The 18,118-nt window shown below is 42.5% G+C and overlaps 2 protein-coding genes and 1 non-coding gene across 11 annotated transcripts in view; 2 read left to right on the top strand and 1 right to left on the bottom strand.

Moving 5' to 3' along the window:
• LOC119041977 (uncharacterized) overlaps nucleotides 1-8,723 on the top strand; it is a 35,476-nt gene extending 26,753 nt beyond the window's left edge. For all 5 annotated transcript variants that reach the window (XM_053664524.1, XM_037135510.2, XM_037135509.2 and 2 more), the window contains one exon: nucleotides 948-8,723. In XM_053664524.1, the coding sequence (XP_053520499.1) occupies nucleotides 948-1,884 (937 nt within the window). In that variant the 3' untranslated portion in view covers nucleotides 1,885-8,723. The remainder of the gene's footprint in view (nucleotides 1-947) is intronic.
• LOC119041979 (U2 spliceosomal RNA) lies at nucleotides 5,329-5,519 on the top strand. Its single transcript, XR_005081137.2, has one exon. It is a non-coding gene; the product is annotated as a U2 spliceosomal RNA (small nuclear RNA).
• Nucleotides 8,724-16,600: 7,877 nt separating the features above from the next.
• SP110 (SP110 nuclear body protein) overlaps nucleotides 16,601-18,118 on the bottom strand; it is a 44,404-nt gene continuing 42,886 nt past the window's right edge. For all 5 annotated transcript variants that reach the window (XM_053663461.1, XM_053663588.1, XM_053663543.1 and 2 more), the window contains one exon: nucleotides 16,601-18,076. In XM_053663461.1, the coding sequence (XP_053519436.1) occupies nucleotides 17,963-18,076 (114 nt within the window). In that variant the 3' untranslated portion in view covers nucleotides 16,601-17,962. The remainder of the gene's footprint in view (nucleotides 18,077-18,118) is intronic.

Genomic DNA, 18,118 nt, shown 5'->3' with positions numbered 1-18,118 from the left:
CTATTTTAGTGGTTGCAGTCCCTCAGCAATCCTGAGATAGCAAAGCCTTCCTGGACATTCAATCTTACAGCTTCTTAACACAAGAAACGATATTCCTACAAATGGGGTTGGCCAGTCAAATGAAATTGGCCAAAGAAGGCCTCAGAGAATCCATTCATTTGGCCTTGTATTTGACATAAACTTCCTCATATAGTGGTTGAGAGATAGGCTCTGGAGTTGCTCTCCAAATTCAAATCCTGGTCCCACTAGGCAATACTCACCTAGCCTGGAGCAAGTTACTTAGCCTCTCCAAGTCTCCCTTTCCCTGTTTGCAAAAAGTACATAATAAAACTACGTGGTGGAAAAGAAATCCTCAGGGGTTAGTGAGGAATATGCCCTAAGAACAGTTTTGATCCCTAGAAAGTACTCAGTAAGTATCTCCCATGATTGTCATCATTTTTGTTAATTTCCCTTTCATGTCTTATGAACCCACATGAATTCAAGTCTCCACACCAATGACATCTCCGCCTTCCTGACAGCTCTGGCCCTAACTTCTTCCCCAGACCTTTGCAAGCACTAAGTGTTAACAAGGGCTTGCTGGTTAACCAGTTGAGTTTTACAATGTTGTGCTTTGTGCTCTGCATTTAAAATGTTCTCACAATCAAAGATGGAAGAGGGTGCACAAGGGGTACAATCTTGACCTGATTTTGTGCAATTTGATGCATATGGAAAGTATGTCTTTTACATCCTCATTTTAGGTGATTTAAGTGTGTGTCTTTCCCATGAAATAAAGAGAAGACATCAGATGACCTCCAGTTTCTTTGATCTGTGTCAATATGATCTAAAATCATCATCCTCTATGCTGACAAACATGCAGTCTATTCCTTGAGACTGTGGACAAATCAGAGAGCTGGAAAACCACATGAGAAACCTTGAGTCAGATTCATTCTTGTTCTTCTCTCCTGCAGGAACCAAGTTGCCCTGAAGATCATGAACTTGTCTTCTGAGCACTGCAACATCTCAGATTGGCTGAGGCTTGAAGCAACAGTGAAGGCCTCTGTGTACATGGTCACTTTCTCTTTTGTCACATTCATCACAATTGTCATCATTGCAATAGTGTCGCAGAATTCCAAACTGAGGAAAGAGGTCCGATACATCCTCCTTTGCCATCATCTGATGTGCATCTCCTCCTACTGTGGCCTGGGGGTGGTCTTCCAAGGGATGCGGGCCCTGCTGGCCAACAGTCCAGTGGTGCTGTGCTGGGTGGTGTTTGGGGCCCAGCTAAGTTTTGGAGAAGGTATCCTCTTCACTCTGGCCTTGATGGCTGTCAACACTTACCTGGCCATTTGCTGGCCATTGAAATCTCTGTTTTTTGCAGAGTCAGTTAAATATAAGATTCTGGCTGGGACTTGGATAATCATTGTATTCAAGAATGTTTGCTTATTCATCATAGAGGGCACCAAGTCCACTTTGGTTGCTGTTTTAAGATCTGAACCCCTCTGCCCTGTGACTTTGAACAGTACTCCTTCCAGAGCCATTGGCATGGTTTTCCTTCTCCTTCTTCTATCTATTATCCTTATAAGTTACTATCTAATATATAAAGAAGGCAAACGTGCTGGCCATTTTAATAGGTCGAATATCAAAGCAAGAAAAACCGTCCTTATTCATTTACTGCAGATAAGCTTACATGTAATACCAACCTTGATATTCATAGGTTTGGGAAAGATGTGCGGGGAGTTTTTCTTTGCTTTAAATCTGGTGCTTTTTGGAGTCTTTGCATTTGCCCAGTGTTTTAACCCTCTGATCTATGGGCTGTGGAATAGAGAGCTGAGAAGCAGATTATATTATTGGATGCACTGTCAATTTTGGTGTAATCATACAGTGAATGGCAGAGGGCCAGTTTAAACAAAAACTCAGCCCTTTTTTTTCATTTTTAGTTCTCAGAATATGTTTATTGATTTTAAAGGGGAAGGAGAGAATGGGAGAAAGAGAGAGAGAGAGAAACATCGATGTAAGAGAAACATTGATTGATTGCCTCCTACATGGGCCCCAACCAGGGATTGAACCTGCAACCTAGGTATGTACCCTGACTGGGAATTGAGCCCACAGCCTTTTGGGATATAGGGCAATGCTCCAACCAACTGAGCCACCCAGTCAGGGCAAAACTCAGCCATTTTGAATCAATAAGTCTAGTCCTAATGGACCATTGGCTAGGGTTAAGAACTTGACTTTTACTCAACCTAAATTTGGTATACCAATTTGATTTTTAAAACAATATTAGCAAGTCAAAGTTATTTATCTGGGTTACATACTTTGCTGCTGCGTATACTTATATGTCCTCAGTGAAATTATTTTATGTCTTTAATTCTAAACCTAGATCAATATTTTTGGCAGTATGCCTTACTGTGTTTCAACAGTTGGTCAGCTTTTGAGAATACTCCTATTTTTAGAAACTGAGAAACAGTCCCTGGTTGGTGTGAAAGGAAGAAGTTTGGCTGTTTCCCTTATGTTAATTAAGGGTAGGTTTAGGTATATATCATAACATAGTAGAAATAAAATAGCAGTGACTTTAAAAGGTTAGAGATTGATTTATTTTATGTGAAAGAAATCAGGAGGTACTCAACCCAAATGGATGTGGCAGCTCTGTAGGCAAGAGGCTCATTCTCTTTTCCTTTGCCATAATTTGTGCACTACCTCATGACCCAAGATGGCTGTTAGTGCTCCTGTCATCACATTCACAGTCCAACCAACAGGAAGGAGCAACAGGCAAAGAAGGGTCTGTACTCTGCTTCTGTAGACACTTGCTAGAAGTTACACAAAAACACTTTTTCTTACATCTAACTGGCCAAAATTTACTCAAATGGCTCTGCTTGGCTTTAAGGGAAAGTGAGAATAAATTTTAGTTCAGTAGTAGTTTCCCCAGTTAAAAATTAGGGCTTTTAACGCTAAGAAGAAAAGAAGGGGGCAATATTATCTCGGGTCATTTTCTCAATAAAATAAAGTATGAAGAAATACAATGGATGTATTATGATTGTCACATAGAAATATATTCTGCATTTCAACATAATACACAAATACAGCATTTACTATTCAGGATCCCAGAAAACCTTAACTGTGTCATGTCAACAGTGCTCAGAGAGAGCGGCATCAATAAGGAGAACTCCAAACTGGTTTAAACATGAGAATTAGCTCGTTATTTAAATCTGAGGAAGTTTGGGGCAACAGTATGAAATACGTTCTTTTGCAGAAGTTTGTATGTGAGATGTCCTTACATGAGCCATCCGTTTGTGAATCAGTCAGGATTCATTTCTAAAGACAGGAATTCCTGCTCTAGATATTTTAAACAGGAAGGAGTCCATACAGGAATTAGATGCTTACAAAGTCATGGGCAGGGCTGGAAGAGTGGAAATCAGGGCCACCACTACTTGATGTTGGGAGTGAGCCACTGCAGCTGTGATTGCTTGGAGGTCAAGCAGCTGTGATGGGACGTGAAGCAGCTGCTTCCACCAGGGACCCCCTGGAAACAGCAATAGGAAGATGGTCTATCCCCCAGTTTTACGTGATTGGCTCTACCTGAGGGGACACAGTTGGCACTCAGACCCTGAGAACCAAGTGGTCTGGGAAATGCAGTTCTTAGTTTTAAAGACTTGGCAGTACAGGAAGTTACCCCAAAAGCAGTGTGACAAGGGGGTTGAATGAACCAATCCATGAGATCCAATGCAGGTACTACTATTCCTGATTTATATATGGGAGAAGCTGAGGCTTAGAAAGGCCTTGCAGGAGCTTAGGAGGTCAGGACTTTCCCTTTAAGATTTGCCAAATGCACAGCTTGGCCCGAGGTGACCTACTCATCATTACTGAGAGCTGGACCAATGGCTTGGGAAATCTGGGCCTTGGTTCTTCACTTTGCTTTGGGTGTGGACACCTGGCTTGCAGAAAAGAGCCTTTTCCTATCCTTTGCCTTGACTATACTCTCCCAACCTTAGGCCTCCATTGCTTTTTATTTATTTATTTGGTAAAAAAAGTTATGTTTTTAATTAAATTTATTGGGGTGACATTGGTTAATAAAATTATATGTTTCAAGTGTACGATTCTACAATACATCATCTGTATATTACATTAATTGTTCATCACCCAAAGTCAAGTCTCCCTCCATCACCATTTATCCTCTCTATATCCTCTTCAACCTCCCCTCACCCCTTTTCCTTCTGGTAATCTCCATACCGTTGTCTATGTCTGTGAGTTTGGGGGATTTTTTTTCTTTGTCCCTTCATCTTTTTTACCAGCCTCTCAACCCAGCTCTCCTCTGACAGCTGTCAGTCTGTTCTCTGTATCTATGAGTCTGTTCCTGTTTTGTTTGTTAGTTTATTTTGTTCATTAGAGTCCACATATACGTGAAATCAAATGGTGTTTGTCTTTCTCTGACTGGTTTATTTCACTTAACATAATACTCTCCAGGTCCATCCATGTTGTTGCAAAAGGTAAGGTTTCCTTCTTTTTTTTTCACGACTGAATAGTATTCCATTGTGTAAATGTACCATAGCTTTTTTATCCATTCATCTACTGGTGGTCACTTGTGTTGTTTCCATATCTTGGCTATTGTAAATAGTGCTGCAATGAACATAGGTGGGCAAGGCTCCTATTGTTTTTAGTTTCTACTGGCTTCTGTGTCATGCCTGGCTTCTATTTTGGCTTCAAGTCCTGCTTATCTCCTCCCTAGATGTTCTGTCTAAGGCTTCCCTCTTCCTTCAACCCCAACTCTGAGAATTCAAAGCACCACCTTCTCTTTTCAAATTCGCAAATCTCACTCCAGGATGGACACCAGGGCTCCTTAACCTTTGTCTTCTGGTACCCAACACAATACCTGGCAGATGCCAGGCACTTGAGAAAAGTTGGAAAGGACTCATTAATCAGTAAGACATGCCTTTCTACAAACTCCCTCCCCAACAAAAACTCAAACTGTCTTTGTTTTTGTTGAAATTTTAAGCAATCTGAGAAAAGAGAGTGGAAGAAAAATCTCAAAAAAAACTACCAAGTTTAACTTAGTTATAAGTCCTAAATCTAATATACACAATTTAATTTATCCTTAAAAATTTTAAAGCTCTATTTTCTGACATCAAAAGTAACTTCTACTCATAACATTAATTGAGTGTTACAGTGGCAGTTTTTATTTTCACATTTGAAGGCTGTAGAAAAACAGGCAGTGGGCCAGACTCGGTCTGTGAGCCACAGTTTGCCCAACCCTGGTCTTTGCCATTGTCTTTGAGCAGCACATTTCACAAATGTAGATGCCGGGAATATTCATCAGGATAAGACAGGGTTACGCCACAGTAACCAAATCTCAGCGGCGTCCCTTCTCAGTTTTTTGGCTTAGATCAAGTGGAGTGTCAGTTCCTATCAGTTTCGTATCTGATTTGTCTCCTGCCTGAGGACAATATATTAAATGGATTTTTCGATCAGGAGGAAGGAATAGGAGCTTGCTCCATCCACTCTGCTCACCAATCCTGCACTGCAGTACCTCCAAGAGTGGTGCAAAAAAGGAAAAAATCTAGGTGGCTTAAAACAACAGAGGTTTATTTCTCACTCAGGCAAGGTCCCCTGAAGGTCAGGGCTGCTCCCCAGGGCAGCTGCCCTTGTGCAGTGACTCACCTTTTCTCCTCTATATGGACACATGGCCCCCTCAATATTGGCAAAGGACAAGAATGTGAAAAATTGCACACCAGCTCTTGAAGGATTTCAGATTTCTGGGTCCATAAAGATTTTTTTGAATGCACCCATGCCCATTCATTTCAGTATTGTCCACATGGCTGCTTCTGCATCACAGAAGAGTTGAGTGGGTGCACGCCCCGCAAAGCCTAAATTATTTACTATCTGGCCCTTGGCAGAAAAATTTGCCTTAATGCAATATACAGGTAATGTATTAAATAATTGTGTAATTTTATTAACCAATGTCACCTAATACATTCAACTTAAAAAGATGCTAATGCATTAAAAAAACATTTGCCAATCCTGGCCTACAAGACAGTTGTATCACAAAACATGAAATTTGACGACTGATTTAAAATGTGTTTCAGAAAACAAGACTGAATAAATTTAAGGAACATGCTAACTGATTAATTTTTCTGTACATTTATATTTTTATGGGTGATATAGGATTAAAAAATCTGTCTAAATAAGTTTAAAAGCTCTTTGAATAAGTACACAGTGCAACTCCTAGGAAGTAAGAAAGCATTGTGGTGTAGTTACATTTGTAGGTTTTCTCCTTCTTCAGAGTCTATGGTCTCTTAGACTGAATAAAATATGGTAGTATATGAGGTCTGTCCAGAAAGTATCCAGCTATATAATATGAAAAATAGAGACATGTATTGAAGAAGATACAAGATACAAGAAACATTGTACAATGGACAATGACATCTTAGTCCCCTTCAAGTGTACAGAGGACAATGATGCCTCACACACCTTCAAAGTAGGTGTCATGGGACCTCACACAGTTCTCCCAATCACCATCAGCTGCCCTGTTATAGTTTCCTGAATCTCATCAACAGTCTGAAATCTCTTCCCTTTCAAAGGTGACTTTAGTTTGGAGAAAAACCAGAAGTCACAGGGCGCCAAATCTGGGCTGTAGTGGAGCTGAGTCTCCCGAGCGATTTGATGTTTTGTCAAAAAAACTGTGCCAAAGACATTATGCATAAGTGGGCACATTGTTGTGATGAAGCTGCCAATCACCAGTTGCCCATAGCTGTAGCCTTCTGACTCATCTGAGTAGATGTTCAAGATTAATGAAAAATTTGATGCAGATTCATTGGTCTACTCAGTCATTTTGAATGTGACAGCCACACAGTACACATGCTCATTCAAGAGTGTTTACCGCCCCCACTGACTAGTACAATGAAGTTGTCATTGTTCACACATGTGCATTCCAGTCCACTTTCACTGGCTGCCAGGTTACATCGATGTTGAGCAAACCATTCTTGTTATATTAACAATGGCTGGACTTTTTCTGGACAGACCTCATAAAAGACAAAAAGCAAAAAGACACAACTCTCTCGAAGAGCCTGTGAAAGGCTAGTTACAACTAGCAGGTTTCTGAATCAGCTGTGCTCTCTTGCATAGACTCTGCCTGTGGCAGCTGGCAGCATATACAACCCGGTGGGCTGTGACTTCTTACAGAAACAACACCTGCCTGAGACATCAGGATGGCAGAGTCTTCCATTAGGGTCTTCCCTGGATTTCATTCGGCCACACAGGGGACCTGGACGGTAAATGGAAGTGGGAATGCCCCAGGCAGGTGTTGTTTCTCTTGCTGAAAAGTGATCATCTTTGCACCAAGCATGGTAAGTGGTGCCAACGGAGTCTGTGATGAGTTAGTTTGTTTTCTGCCGTCTCCATTGTCAGCATTTCTGAGGGTAGCAGCCGGTGGTGCCCTCACTTTAGAGAATTCAATCATCACTTTTCAGTAAAAGGAAGGAAAACAAGTGCTCTAAGATGAGATAAGCTGCGCTTTTTTTTTTTGCAATCCTTACTTTGACAATGAAATATTAGTCTGGATAGGAGGCAGGAAAGTAGGCAATTTATTCTAAATCATTCTACTTGGTTAAAGGGGGAAGGGCTTATCCATGGACTTCTTGTTCTTTTAAATGGGCCCTTCCCTACAAAGGTACTTGCAGAAAACTTCTACGAGACACATTGGAGAGTGCAAAACACAAGAATTATCATTTTAGGAGACCATGTGGGCCAGGTGGGACCAAAATGTGGGGTCTGATTCTGGGTGAGGGTGGGGGTTGGACCAATCATGTAGTCTTGTTTTTTTTTTTAACTTTAATTCTTATTTTTCAATTACAGTTGACTTTCAACAGATCATGTAGCCTTTTTGAAGTCAGGTTTATTAAGGTATACTTTGTATACAATAACATTCACTCCCTTTAAACATAGGCTCATGAGTTTTGACAGATGTATAGAGCCATGTGACACCAACGATTGAGACAGAACTGTTCTACCTCCCCAGAAAGCTCCCGTGAGCCCTTTGGCAGTCAGTTCACCACCCTCATCCAGCCACTGGCAACCACCTATCTGTGCTTTGTCTCCATGGTTTTCCTGTCTCTAAAATGTCAAATAATTAGCATCATGTAAATGAAATAATATTCACCATCAGCATATTCAGTCCACCATCAGGGGACTGAATTGTGTCCCCTCAAATTCATATATTGAAGTCCTAACCCCAGCACCTTTGAATGTGATTATATTTGGAGAGAGGGCCTTAACAAAATAAATATGGTTAAATGAGATAGTTAATATGGGTGGGGACCCAATCCAATATGACAGGTGTCCCATTGGGCTGAAGAGGAAGAGGCATCAAGGGTGCACATACAGCATGTGATGATACAGCCAGAAGGTGGCATCAGCAAGCCAGGAAAAGAATGTTCTTAACAGAAACCAACTCTGCTGATACCTTGAACTTGGGCTTTTAGCCTCCAGCACTGTGAAGTATAAATTTCTGTTGTTGAAGCCACCCAGTCTGTGGTATTTTGTTACGACAACCCGGCAGACCAATACACCAGTTTTCTGAGTCTCACTCTTTTCAGTTGGTACTATGTTCTTGGGACTCCTCCATGTTGTTGCCTTCATCAGTAGTTTGTTCTTTATTGCTGAGTAGTATTCCATTGCATGAATGTACTGTAGTTCGTTTACTTACTCACCTGTTGATGCACATGTGGGCTATTTTCAGTTTTTAGCCATTACAAATAAAGCAACTATGACCACCCCATGCAGGTCTTTGTGTGGTCCTATGTTGTTCATTCCAATACCCAGGAGGGGGTTGCTGGATCAGTTGATAAGCATATGTTTATTTTTATAAACACTACCAAGCTATTTTTCAATATGGCTATACCATTTGCATTTCCATTAGGCATGCATAAGATATCTAGTTGCTCAGTATCCTTGGTTACCCTTAATATTGTCAATCTTTTAAATTTTAGCCATGGCAGTAGGTATTTAATGCTATCTCATTGGGGCTTTACTTTGTATTTCCCTGATGACTAGTGATATTAAACACCTTTTTATGTGCTTAATTTGCCATCTGGATATCTTTTTTTGATGAAGTATCTGTTCAAATCTTCTTTCTCACCAATTAAAAAAAATTGAGTGTTTTGTCTTCCTACTATTTGAGTTGTAAGATTTAAAAATATATATATTCTGGATTCAAGTCTTTATTCAGGTATGTGTTTTGTAGATATTTTCTTCTGGTCTTGGCTTGGTTTTTAAAGTTTTTATTTTCTTAAAAGTATCTTCAAAGGACAGATGGTTTTGATTTTAATGAAGTTCAATTTATCCAAATTTTTCCCTTGTGGCTCATGTTTTTTATGTCCTATCTTAGACATCTTTGCCTAACCCAAGGTCTCCTTATGAGTTTTTTTGTTACTCCCATAGCAAATTAGCACCAGTTCAGTGGCATGAGACAACATAAGTTTATCTAACAGTTCTGAAGGTCAGAAGTCTGGGTTTCTTTGCTCTGGTTTCTGACAAGGGCCAAAACAAAGTGTTAGCTGGCTGGGTTGTAACTGAGAATTTCAAGTAGAATCCACTTCCAAGTTCATTCAGGTTGTCAGTATCCTGTTCCTTGAGGTTGCAGGACTGTGGTCCCCATTTCCTTGCTATGTCAGCTGGGGCTGTCCAAGGCTCCTGGGGGCCTCTCTCTGATAACTGAATATGGGTCCCTAACTCTCACAGCTAGTAAAAGCATATGAAATCCTTCTCATGCTTGGAAGCTCTAAGTTTGCCTCTGCCACAGATGGAGAAAGTTCTCTGTTTTTAAGGGGCCTTAGGGTTAGATTAGGCCCACTTCAATAATCTGGGATGCTCTTCGTATTTCAAACTCTATACTCTTGATTACATCTGCAAAGTCCCTTTTGCCATATCACGTAACATGGTCACAGGTCCTAGGGGTTATGGGGTAGACATCTTCGGGAACTTTTTGCATCCGGATATCCAGTTTTCCTGGAATGACTTGTTGAACAAGTTAGGTGTTTAATTTCTATTATGGTGAGAAACTGTGATTTTTACAGTTTTAGAACAAACAGAACCATAGCTCATGTTTCATAATGGTTATTGCTGATTTCATGGAAGTTCCTACCATATTTTTGGCATTCCCAAAGCATATTTTTCTCTGGGAATTTTTAGGAGTGGAGCCCATGAGATTCTGTTTCGCTCCCCACCTTCCACACACACCCGGCACTCCATATGGCCACGGAACCCGTAGCTTGGTGGCCAAGTCTATGCTTATGCTACTTAAAGACAGAGCCAGCAAATCATGGGCCAGCTCTTTGGCTGTTTACAATTTCTTGCTTCTTTTCTAAGTTGTCACTGGTGCTGGTCCTTGGGATAGGTCAGGAATTTTCACCCTGGGAGCTGGGGGAGGGGTGGGGTGGGAATTGAGGCAGAGATGACACCTTTCTGTGAATGTCTTTGAGAAACCTCACCCCCCACTTTTTAAAAAAGGTTTCCCACAGTTAAAACTATGTTCAGAAAACTGTAGAACAGAAGGTGGTTAGTTTCAGAAATTCCGCCCTCACAGATTCCCTCAGTCCCCAGTCATTTCACTCCCTGAGCAGATAAGTCTCCCCTGAGCTAGGTTGGGTCCCCTTGCTTGACCTTAGCCTGGGTCATTGACTCTCATCAGCCTGTTAGAAGGTAGTCACCTGTTCTGTACCTGGGCTGAAGCATATAGAATTATGGGACCTCAATTCCAAGGGCACAGATGGGCAGGACCTGGATAAGGAAGGACCTGGGACAACTCAGGTCAAGGGCAGGGGACTATCACTTATCTCAGGCAATGGCGCCTTAGCTCGGCTTTGTTGAGCTGTGTGACAGGCACTTTGCATATGTGGTTAGATGACATGACATCTCTTCTGAGAAATTAGGATAATTAGTTTTGGGCTGGGAACCCTCCATTATCTGTCAGTGAAAGAAAACTTTACGTACTCCAGGGAGGAAGGCAGGTGTTCTTTTAGCAGAAGACAGCCCAAGCCAGGCTTAGTAGTTCTCATGAAATGACTTTTATAAAATAGACCATGTTAAATAATTAAATAGAAGAAAGTTTGGCAGCAGGACTCTACTGGCTAAATAGAACTATGAATCTTCCCTGGAGATCAGGAGCAGGAGTCAGAAGGAAATGAATTCTTCAGGGTAAGGTGTACGTTTTTTTTAATCCTCACCCTGAGGACATTTTTTCATTGCTTTTTAGAGAGAGGAAGGGAGAGAAAGAAGCACTGATGTGAGAGAGACACATCCATCGGTTGCCTCCCACGGGCCCCAACAGGGATCGCATGGGCAACCTAGGTCTGTGCCCTGACTAGGAATTGGACCTGAACCATTTTGGTTACAGGATAAAGCTCAAACCAGCTGAGTCACACCGGACAGGGCAGGTAAGGTGTGCTTTGGTCTTTAGGTATTTCAGGACAGAAGGTGGAGCCCACCCCTATACATCCTCTCCCCCCTCCCATGGGTAAACCGGCCCTTCTCCCCCACCCCCACTCTATCCCCCCGGAAAGCCGGACAGTGAGAACTGATCCTTTGAAGCACTCAGAGGGAAGGGCGTTGTTAGACTAGGAGTGTCCCTTTCCCATATTATCTCTAGTCTTTCTTCCTCACCGGGTCCCTAGAAGGTGGGTGTCCCCAATTTTCTCTCAAGGTGTCACTGCATCACTGCCACTTGCAGCCTCTGGTCCTCATCTCTGGGTCCCCCGTCTTCACTTTTTGTTTCTCCATGTGGCCACTGCAGGAAAGCATTTCAATCTGGATCTGTCAATAATCTGCTTACAACTGCCTGTAGCCCCAATATCATGGGGGTTCCTGGCAGCCAGCTCAGGGCAAGTTCACATTCATGTATAATACCAGCCCACCATCCAAAAAAGCTTCAGAACGTATCTCAAGGACACAGCTCATGTCTATCAAGACTGATCCACAGCATAGCATCTCGAAGGGTCCTTCACCCATCTGTGAAGTCCTGTTGACAGCTGCTCAGTAATAGTCTTTCTTCTTTTCTCATATGATCTCTCCCCTCCCCACAAGTGTGGTCCACTCTGCTGCTTTTTCTATTAGTCCTCTCTCTCTCCTTAACGCAACTCCTTTTTCTTCTTGGTTTTTTTTCTCCTGCAAATGGTTTCATTCTTTTCTTATTATTGTTTCTCAAACTGGTTCTACTTAAATAGACTATAAACCATTAAACATCCAAATAACACAACCACAAAAATCAATCAAACCTCATCCATGGGGCTGTCTTACCCCACAGGGCAGGGCTTGCAGAAGCTCAATGACCCCTTAGTTAGATTTGTTCTTTTGCCGAAAGTTTAATTCAGACGAAAGACCAATCTTGTCTTAGCGCAATGGATGTCAAACCTAACTGTGCCAAAAAAGGGCTACCTGGCAAACTTGGCAAACTTGTTAAAGACACCACTTCCCAGGCATCAAACACAGATTCTCGGCCAGAGTCAGGAACCCCAGAATCTGCATTTTTACAAGCTCCTTGGTGATTTGGAAGTGAGTGACCATATAGTAGGAAAGCAGGATTTTTCCACCCCAAAACATGTCTCTTTGTCATGAGGATTATTTAGGCTGATTATTTTTAAGAAGCATACTTTTTATCTCCATAACCGCCTAAAACAACCTTAGACGGAGGGCCTGTTCCAGGAAGAGCGCTGTCACCAGAAATAACTACGAAGAATGTGGGCCCGGTGTGGTGGGCTCGGGGGTCACCTGGCAGGGCCTGGGGATCGAATTCCTTCCTGTGTCCCGTGGCATCTGCAGAGTACGGCAAACATTCACTTACCAGACATTTTCTCTCCCCACCTTCCTGTGAATTGCCTTCCTCTCCTTTGAAGTCCCAGACTTTTGCCATTTTCTCCTTAGTTCAGAATGGCATATAGGGCCCAATCACCTGACCACCCGTGGGCCCCCATATTGCGATGAAGCTCCCATATGGACAAAATTAAATTTGGTTTTCCTCTTGTGTTAATTTAATTCTTCTAGCCAGAAGAATCTGGAAAGGTAGAGGAGAAATTTTTCCTCCTCAGCGAGCTCAGTGGGAAGCAGACGGATGTACAACCCTCTCAGAGGACCTCTCTCTCAACACCACTTGGTCGGATTTACTTCATCAGGACCAAAGACCGCTCTGGTTGTGAGGACCTGATCCTTGGCCTGCCGCGTCTTAGAGAACAGGTCATGTTCTTGCAAATGGGAGGACCAGCTATCCAGGTCTGAGTCAAGGGGAGATGCTACAACCCCGGTCTGAGGGAGCTGTTGGCCATCTCCTGGCTGGCCTACCACGAGACCACAACCTGTTCAATGAAAAACTGGACCACACTGCCTTCTGTCCCGTTCACATTGTCTAGTGCACCTCAGCTGCTGCATTACGCTTGCTGGGAGGTTTCAAGTTTGTGGTCGAGAAGGGACCTCTGACCTCTGTCACAGTAAGAAAATCCTCATTTAAATTTTCTCCGGGCATACACATACGCCTAACCACACCTGTCCACTGGTTATTCTTAGCCAGCCTAATCTGGAGAAGATCTGGCTGATGTTCTTGGCTAGTGCTCCTGTTACCAGATGTTCAATCACAGAAACATTGAGAGCATCTTTGCCCCCTTAAGAGTCCCAGTTTCTAGTTCCCCCAGGAGTTTTACTACCTCATTTTCTTTCCATCTCTGGAGAGGGTCTGCTTTGCCCTCTGGTGGTGGAACAGCATTGTATTCAATACAGCTGCCTGTGGAAGTCCAGCAGGTGGGAGCTCAGGAAGCCCCTGAGGAAGGTAATATGCCTCCCAGATGCTGATTGCCAATGAAGATCAAGTACATCCCGAGGGCAGATGTACTTGATCAGGAGACCATGGCTTTCCAGCTCTTAAAAATGAGTTTTCCAAGCTTGAATTCTGGTGTCAGCTGGAGGGGGGAAGACATTTTTCCACTGGATTCCTCCAGTCACTCTTCGGCAAAGCTTTTGTCTCATTTTTGCAGCGTCAGCGTTGCCAAGCTTTAGGGAACCCTTTTAGAGTCTTTTATAACCGCCTGTATCACAGCTTGGGTAGAAGCAGTCCTGAGTTGACCTGGGTTCTTGGCAGCCCTGGCCAGTGCAGGAGGGAAGCAATGAAACTGGGCTGGACCAAGAAGAGAGAAAGAGTCCTTGGGACAGGGCTCAAAGGGATTCCTGGGGAGAGGCAACTGGCGCTGTCACAGGCAGGGTGGTCACCGGCACTGGTTTCATTAGGAGCCTTTAATGTCTGAGGAGCTGTGTGCCAAAACTGGGCGGGCTCGGGCAGCAGGACACCAGGATGGCCGGAGCCTGCAGCTCATAGGGATGGGGAAAGCCAGCTGAGCTAAGCAGAATAAACCAAACCCTGCTCCTGTGGGTGGGGAGAGTGTGAGAACCAGGAGAGCGGTCCAGCGACAAAAGGGGGCCAGTGGAAGATACAGTCCCAGAGATGGGGTCTTAATCGTCATGGCAACCAGACTGCTAGTGGTTGAAACTTTTCAAAAGAAATAAATGACTCCTTAATGTGTTTTTGTTTGTTTATTTGTGTGTGTGTGTGTGTGTGTGTGTGTGTGTGTGTGTGTAAGTAATAGAGCAACCAAGACTGATGTTGGGGTGGGGAAGAGAGAGACTTCATTCAGCTTACCCATGCCAGAATGAAAAAAAGGGTCACAAATGGATGCAAGATTATTTAAATCACTGCAATTCTGCCCACTGGCAACCAGTGGGGAGGCGAATCTTTTATCATAATGTGTTAAGATTATGCTAGGAAGAGAAAGGTTTAGTGGTCGCCTTAGAAGGATCTGGAAATCCAAACACTGTACCAATAAGATTTTTCCTCTCTGGGACCCACTGTTCCCTCCCGGAATGGCATCAGGAGTGGCAGTCTTTAGGGCCATACTTGTCATTTTGCCATACAGTAAAAGAAATTCTATTTCATTCCATGCTTTTCTTAAGTGTTCCAACTGCCTCCGCCTTTTTCTGGATCGTGGGTGAAGCCGGTCCATTCCATAGTTCACATTACCGTGGAAACACTGGGAGCTAGAAAGTAAGGAGAGTTCTACAGTTCTGTTTGTCGGTGTGCGGCACTAGGTACCTCCGCGGAAACTGCAACACACTCTTGTCGCGGTGCCGCACTGAGGACCCGGGAGGTCCTGTTGGAGGGTTTCGGCCTTGCCCTGGGGCAGAGGACAGGGCTCCGATGGGGCCACTCACTCTGTGTTAGTCAACTCGGGCTGCCCTGAGGAACCCCGCAGACCCCGGTGGCTTGAACAGCACAAGCGCCCGCTGATTCGGTGCCGGGTGAGCGCTCTCCCACCCTGCAGATGGCCACCCTCTTGCCATGTCCTCACGTGGCCTTTCCCGTGTCCGTGTCCGTGTGGAGAGTGATCTCTGCTGTCTCTTCCTCCTCGTATAAGGGCACTACTTCGATCTGATGAAAGCCTTACTGTTTTGACCTCATTTAACCTTTAACTGTCTCCTTAGAGGCCCCCTCTCCAAATACAGTCATATTGGGGTAGTTAGGTCTCCAACCTATGAACGGACACAGGTGCGGGGGTTGGGGGCAATTCAGTTCATAACGACCCTCCACTGACGGTAAAGAAAATGAAAAATCAGAGGCAGATCAGGAAAACTTTGTAAGTTGCAATGACTTTTTCTATTTTTGTGTTGAGGAAAGTACTGTGATAAAAATTTATATCCTTTGAGGCTTCGTCAATAGACAGCAATCTGCATTAATAAAATGCTAAACAATCATTCAGTTTAGAAATATTGGCCATAAAATTACAATTGTTTTAAGTTAATATATATCAGTCTCATACTAATGACCTAAGAGGAGGAATGCTTTCTGGAACTTTCTTCTTCATTTTTTTAATGATAAGTAGGGAGATGGAGAACAGAGAATCAGCATATAGATAATAGATGTTCTTGAAAGTGAGCCCAGAATAAATGGATCAGAAAGACTTAATGGAGCTGAAAAAAAAACAAAAAACAAAAACAAAACAAACCCAGTATGTACATTGAAAGGGCTCAGGGTGGCAGGCAAGATCAATGATAAGAACATTATGTCAAATCCTATCCTGTTAAAAACCACTAAATACACAGCTCCACAGGTAAAGGTGGAAATTTCATCTGTGTCCTCACACCAACACAGAAACAGAATTTTGGCTGAACTCAGACTTCAGGGTACAGACAAAATGCCCCCCAGTGGAACAAAGTTTAGTTGATCGTGAAGGTGAGAAGTTCTGTTAAGACAGATGTTGTAGCACAGTTTGCGGTTAATTTATGAAAAGAATGGAGGATGCTCTGAGAAATGCAAAGACTCAAAGCATAGCACCCATCTACTCCTAAAATTACTTCGACTCCAGTTGACTAAGAGATAGGGCAGAAACAAGATATGAAGAAGTCATGCAAGCAAAGGCCAGTGGGGAAACCCAAACAGTAAGAACAGCAATATAGCAACGTCATTTTCAAGACTGTGGATTACCATATAACACAAAATTTTAGTTTTCGTTTTTCAGTTGTGTAACATGATAATTGACTGAACAAATACTTGATGTAAAAATAACAAAATAATGACTTACGTAATGAGGTAAAATTAAAGTAATTAGAGTAGAAGATAAAATTTTAATAATAATAGTGAATATCGACATTATAAAACAGCAGATAGACTGGAATCAGGGAGCTGAGGGCTACAAAATGGACAGTTTGGCTTAAACATGTGGCACAGTAAAGACATTTCATTTTTGTCTCTGATATTTGAAAAAATAAGTTAAAGTGAAATTATAAAACTTTCAGGTAAGTATTAGAAGAATTAAAAACTGTTATTGCGCCTGCAGAATAGAAGAAAAACAAAGAAACATAGACAAAAATAATACAAAAGTATTCAAAAGGGAAAGGATGAAATAAGATGGAAATCAGGCCAACTATAAAAAAACAAGTGCAATGGATTACTTCTTAGAAAAACATAAAAGTGGAACTCATTAAAAAAGCAATAGGTGCCCTGGCTGGTGTAGCTCAGTGGATTGAGTGCGGGCCTGCGAACCACACAATCGCGGTTCGATTCCCAGTCAGGGCACATGCCTGGGTTGCAGGCCGGTTCCCTGCAGGCCAGTTCCCAGCAGGGGACACACAAAAGGCAACCATACATTGATGTTTCTCTCCCTCTCTCCTTCCCCCACTTCCGCTCTAAAGATAAATAAATAATAAAATATTAAAAAAAAAGCAATAGGTATCTGAATAGTCTAATTACCATGAAAAAGCAGAGAAAACAGTCAGTACTACCTACCTAAAGAACTCTTGGCTATATAATTTTATGAATTTAAAGCACTATAAACTATTCCAGAATGTATGCAATGGTAGAAAATTTTATGTTATTTTCCCAAGTGGAGACAATCCTGTACTTGACTATGGCATTATACAAAAATTTATGGACCAATCTCATTTATAAATACAAATGCAAAATCCTAAAAATACCCTATCTGCAATGATATATTAAGTACGCAACAGGAACAAATAAGCCCCACACAAATTAGATCAACTTAATGAATATTTCATAGTGGTATGGGTGTAGGAAAGTCCAGAATATGAAGAATTTTATGGGACAGGGGCCCCAGATTCTCCAATGAATAGATGGCAAGGAAAAAAGTTGGCAAACTTATAGCATAAAAGGGACTTAAGAGACAGATAAACCAAAAACAACCAACTGTAAAAAGATTTATAAGAAATGAGAAGGAGGTGAACTATGATGGGTATTGAATGCTATTAAGGAAGTCCTCAATTTTGTAGGTGTGAGGTAAGACTTTTTTAGCTGCACAAAGCCGGAGGGTGTGATGATGCTGTGAAGGGCCTGGACTGGAGTGAAGAGGACATCTGGTCACATTTCTAGACCCACGGGCAATCTGAGGATGACTAGGGTCACATCGTCTGGATCCTGAAGTTGGGGAGCCTCAGTCCTTCCAGAATGGGGTCAAGGAGGAGCCTGGGACCTCTTCTCCTTGGCTTCATGAAAAATAAACATCTCTTTGAGAGCCTTTTCAAATTCTGTCTCTAAATCCAGTCCTACTTGACCAAAGGCAGAAGCCTAAAAGAGAAAAAAGCAAACACACAGATGTCTAAGGACCAA

The sequence above is a fragment of the Artibeus jamaicensis genome, unplaced genomic scaffold (assembly GCF_021234435.1).
Source record: "Artibeus jamaicensis isolate MK-2021 breed Jamaican fruit bat unplaced genomic scaffold, CSHL_Jam_final contig_1015, whole genome shotgun sequence".
NCBI lineage: Eukaryota > Metazoa > Chordata > Mammalia > Chiroptera > Phyllostomidae > Artibeus > Artibeus jamaicensis.
The sequence above is the reverse complement of the archived record's forward strand: the minus strand, read 5'-3'. Positions and strand labels throughout refer to the sequence as shown.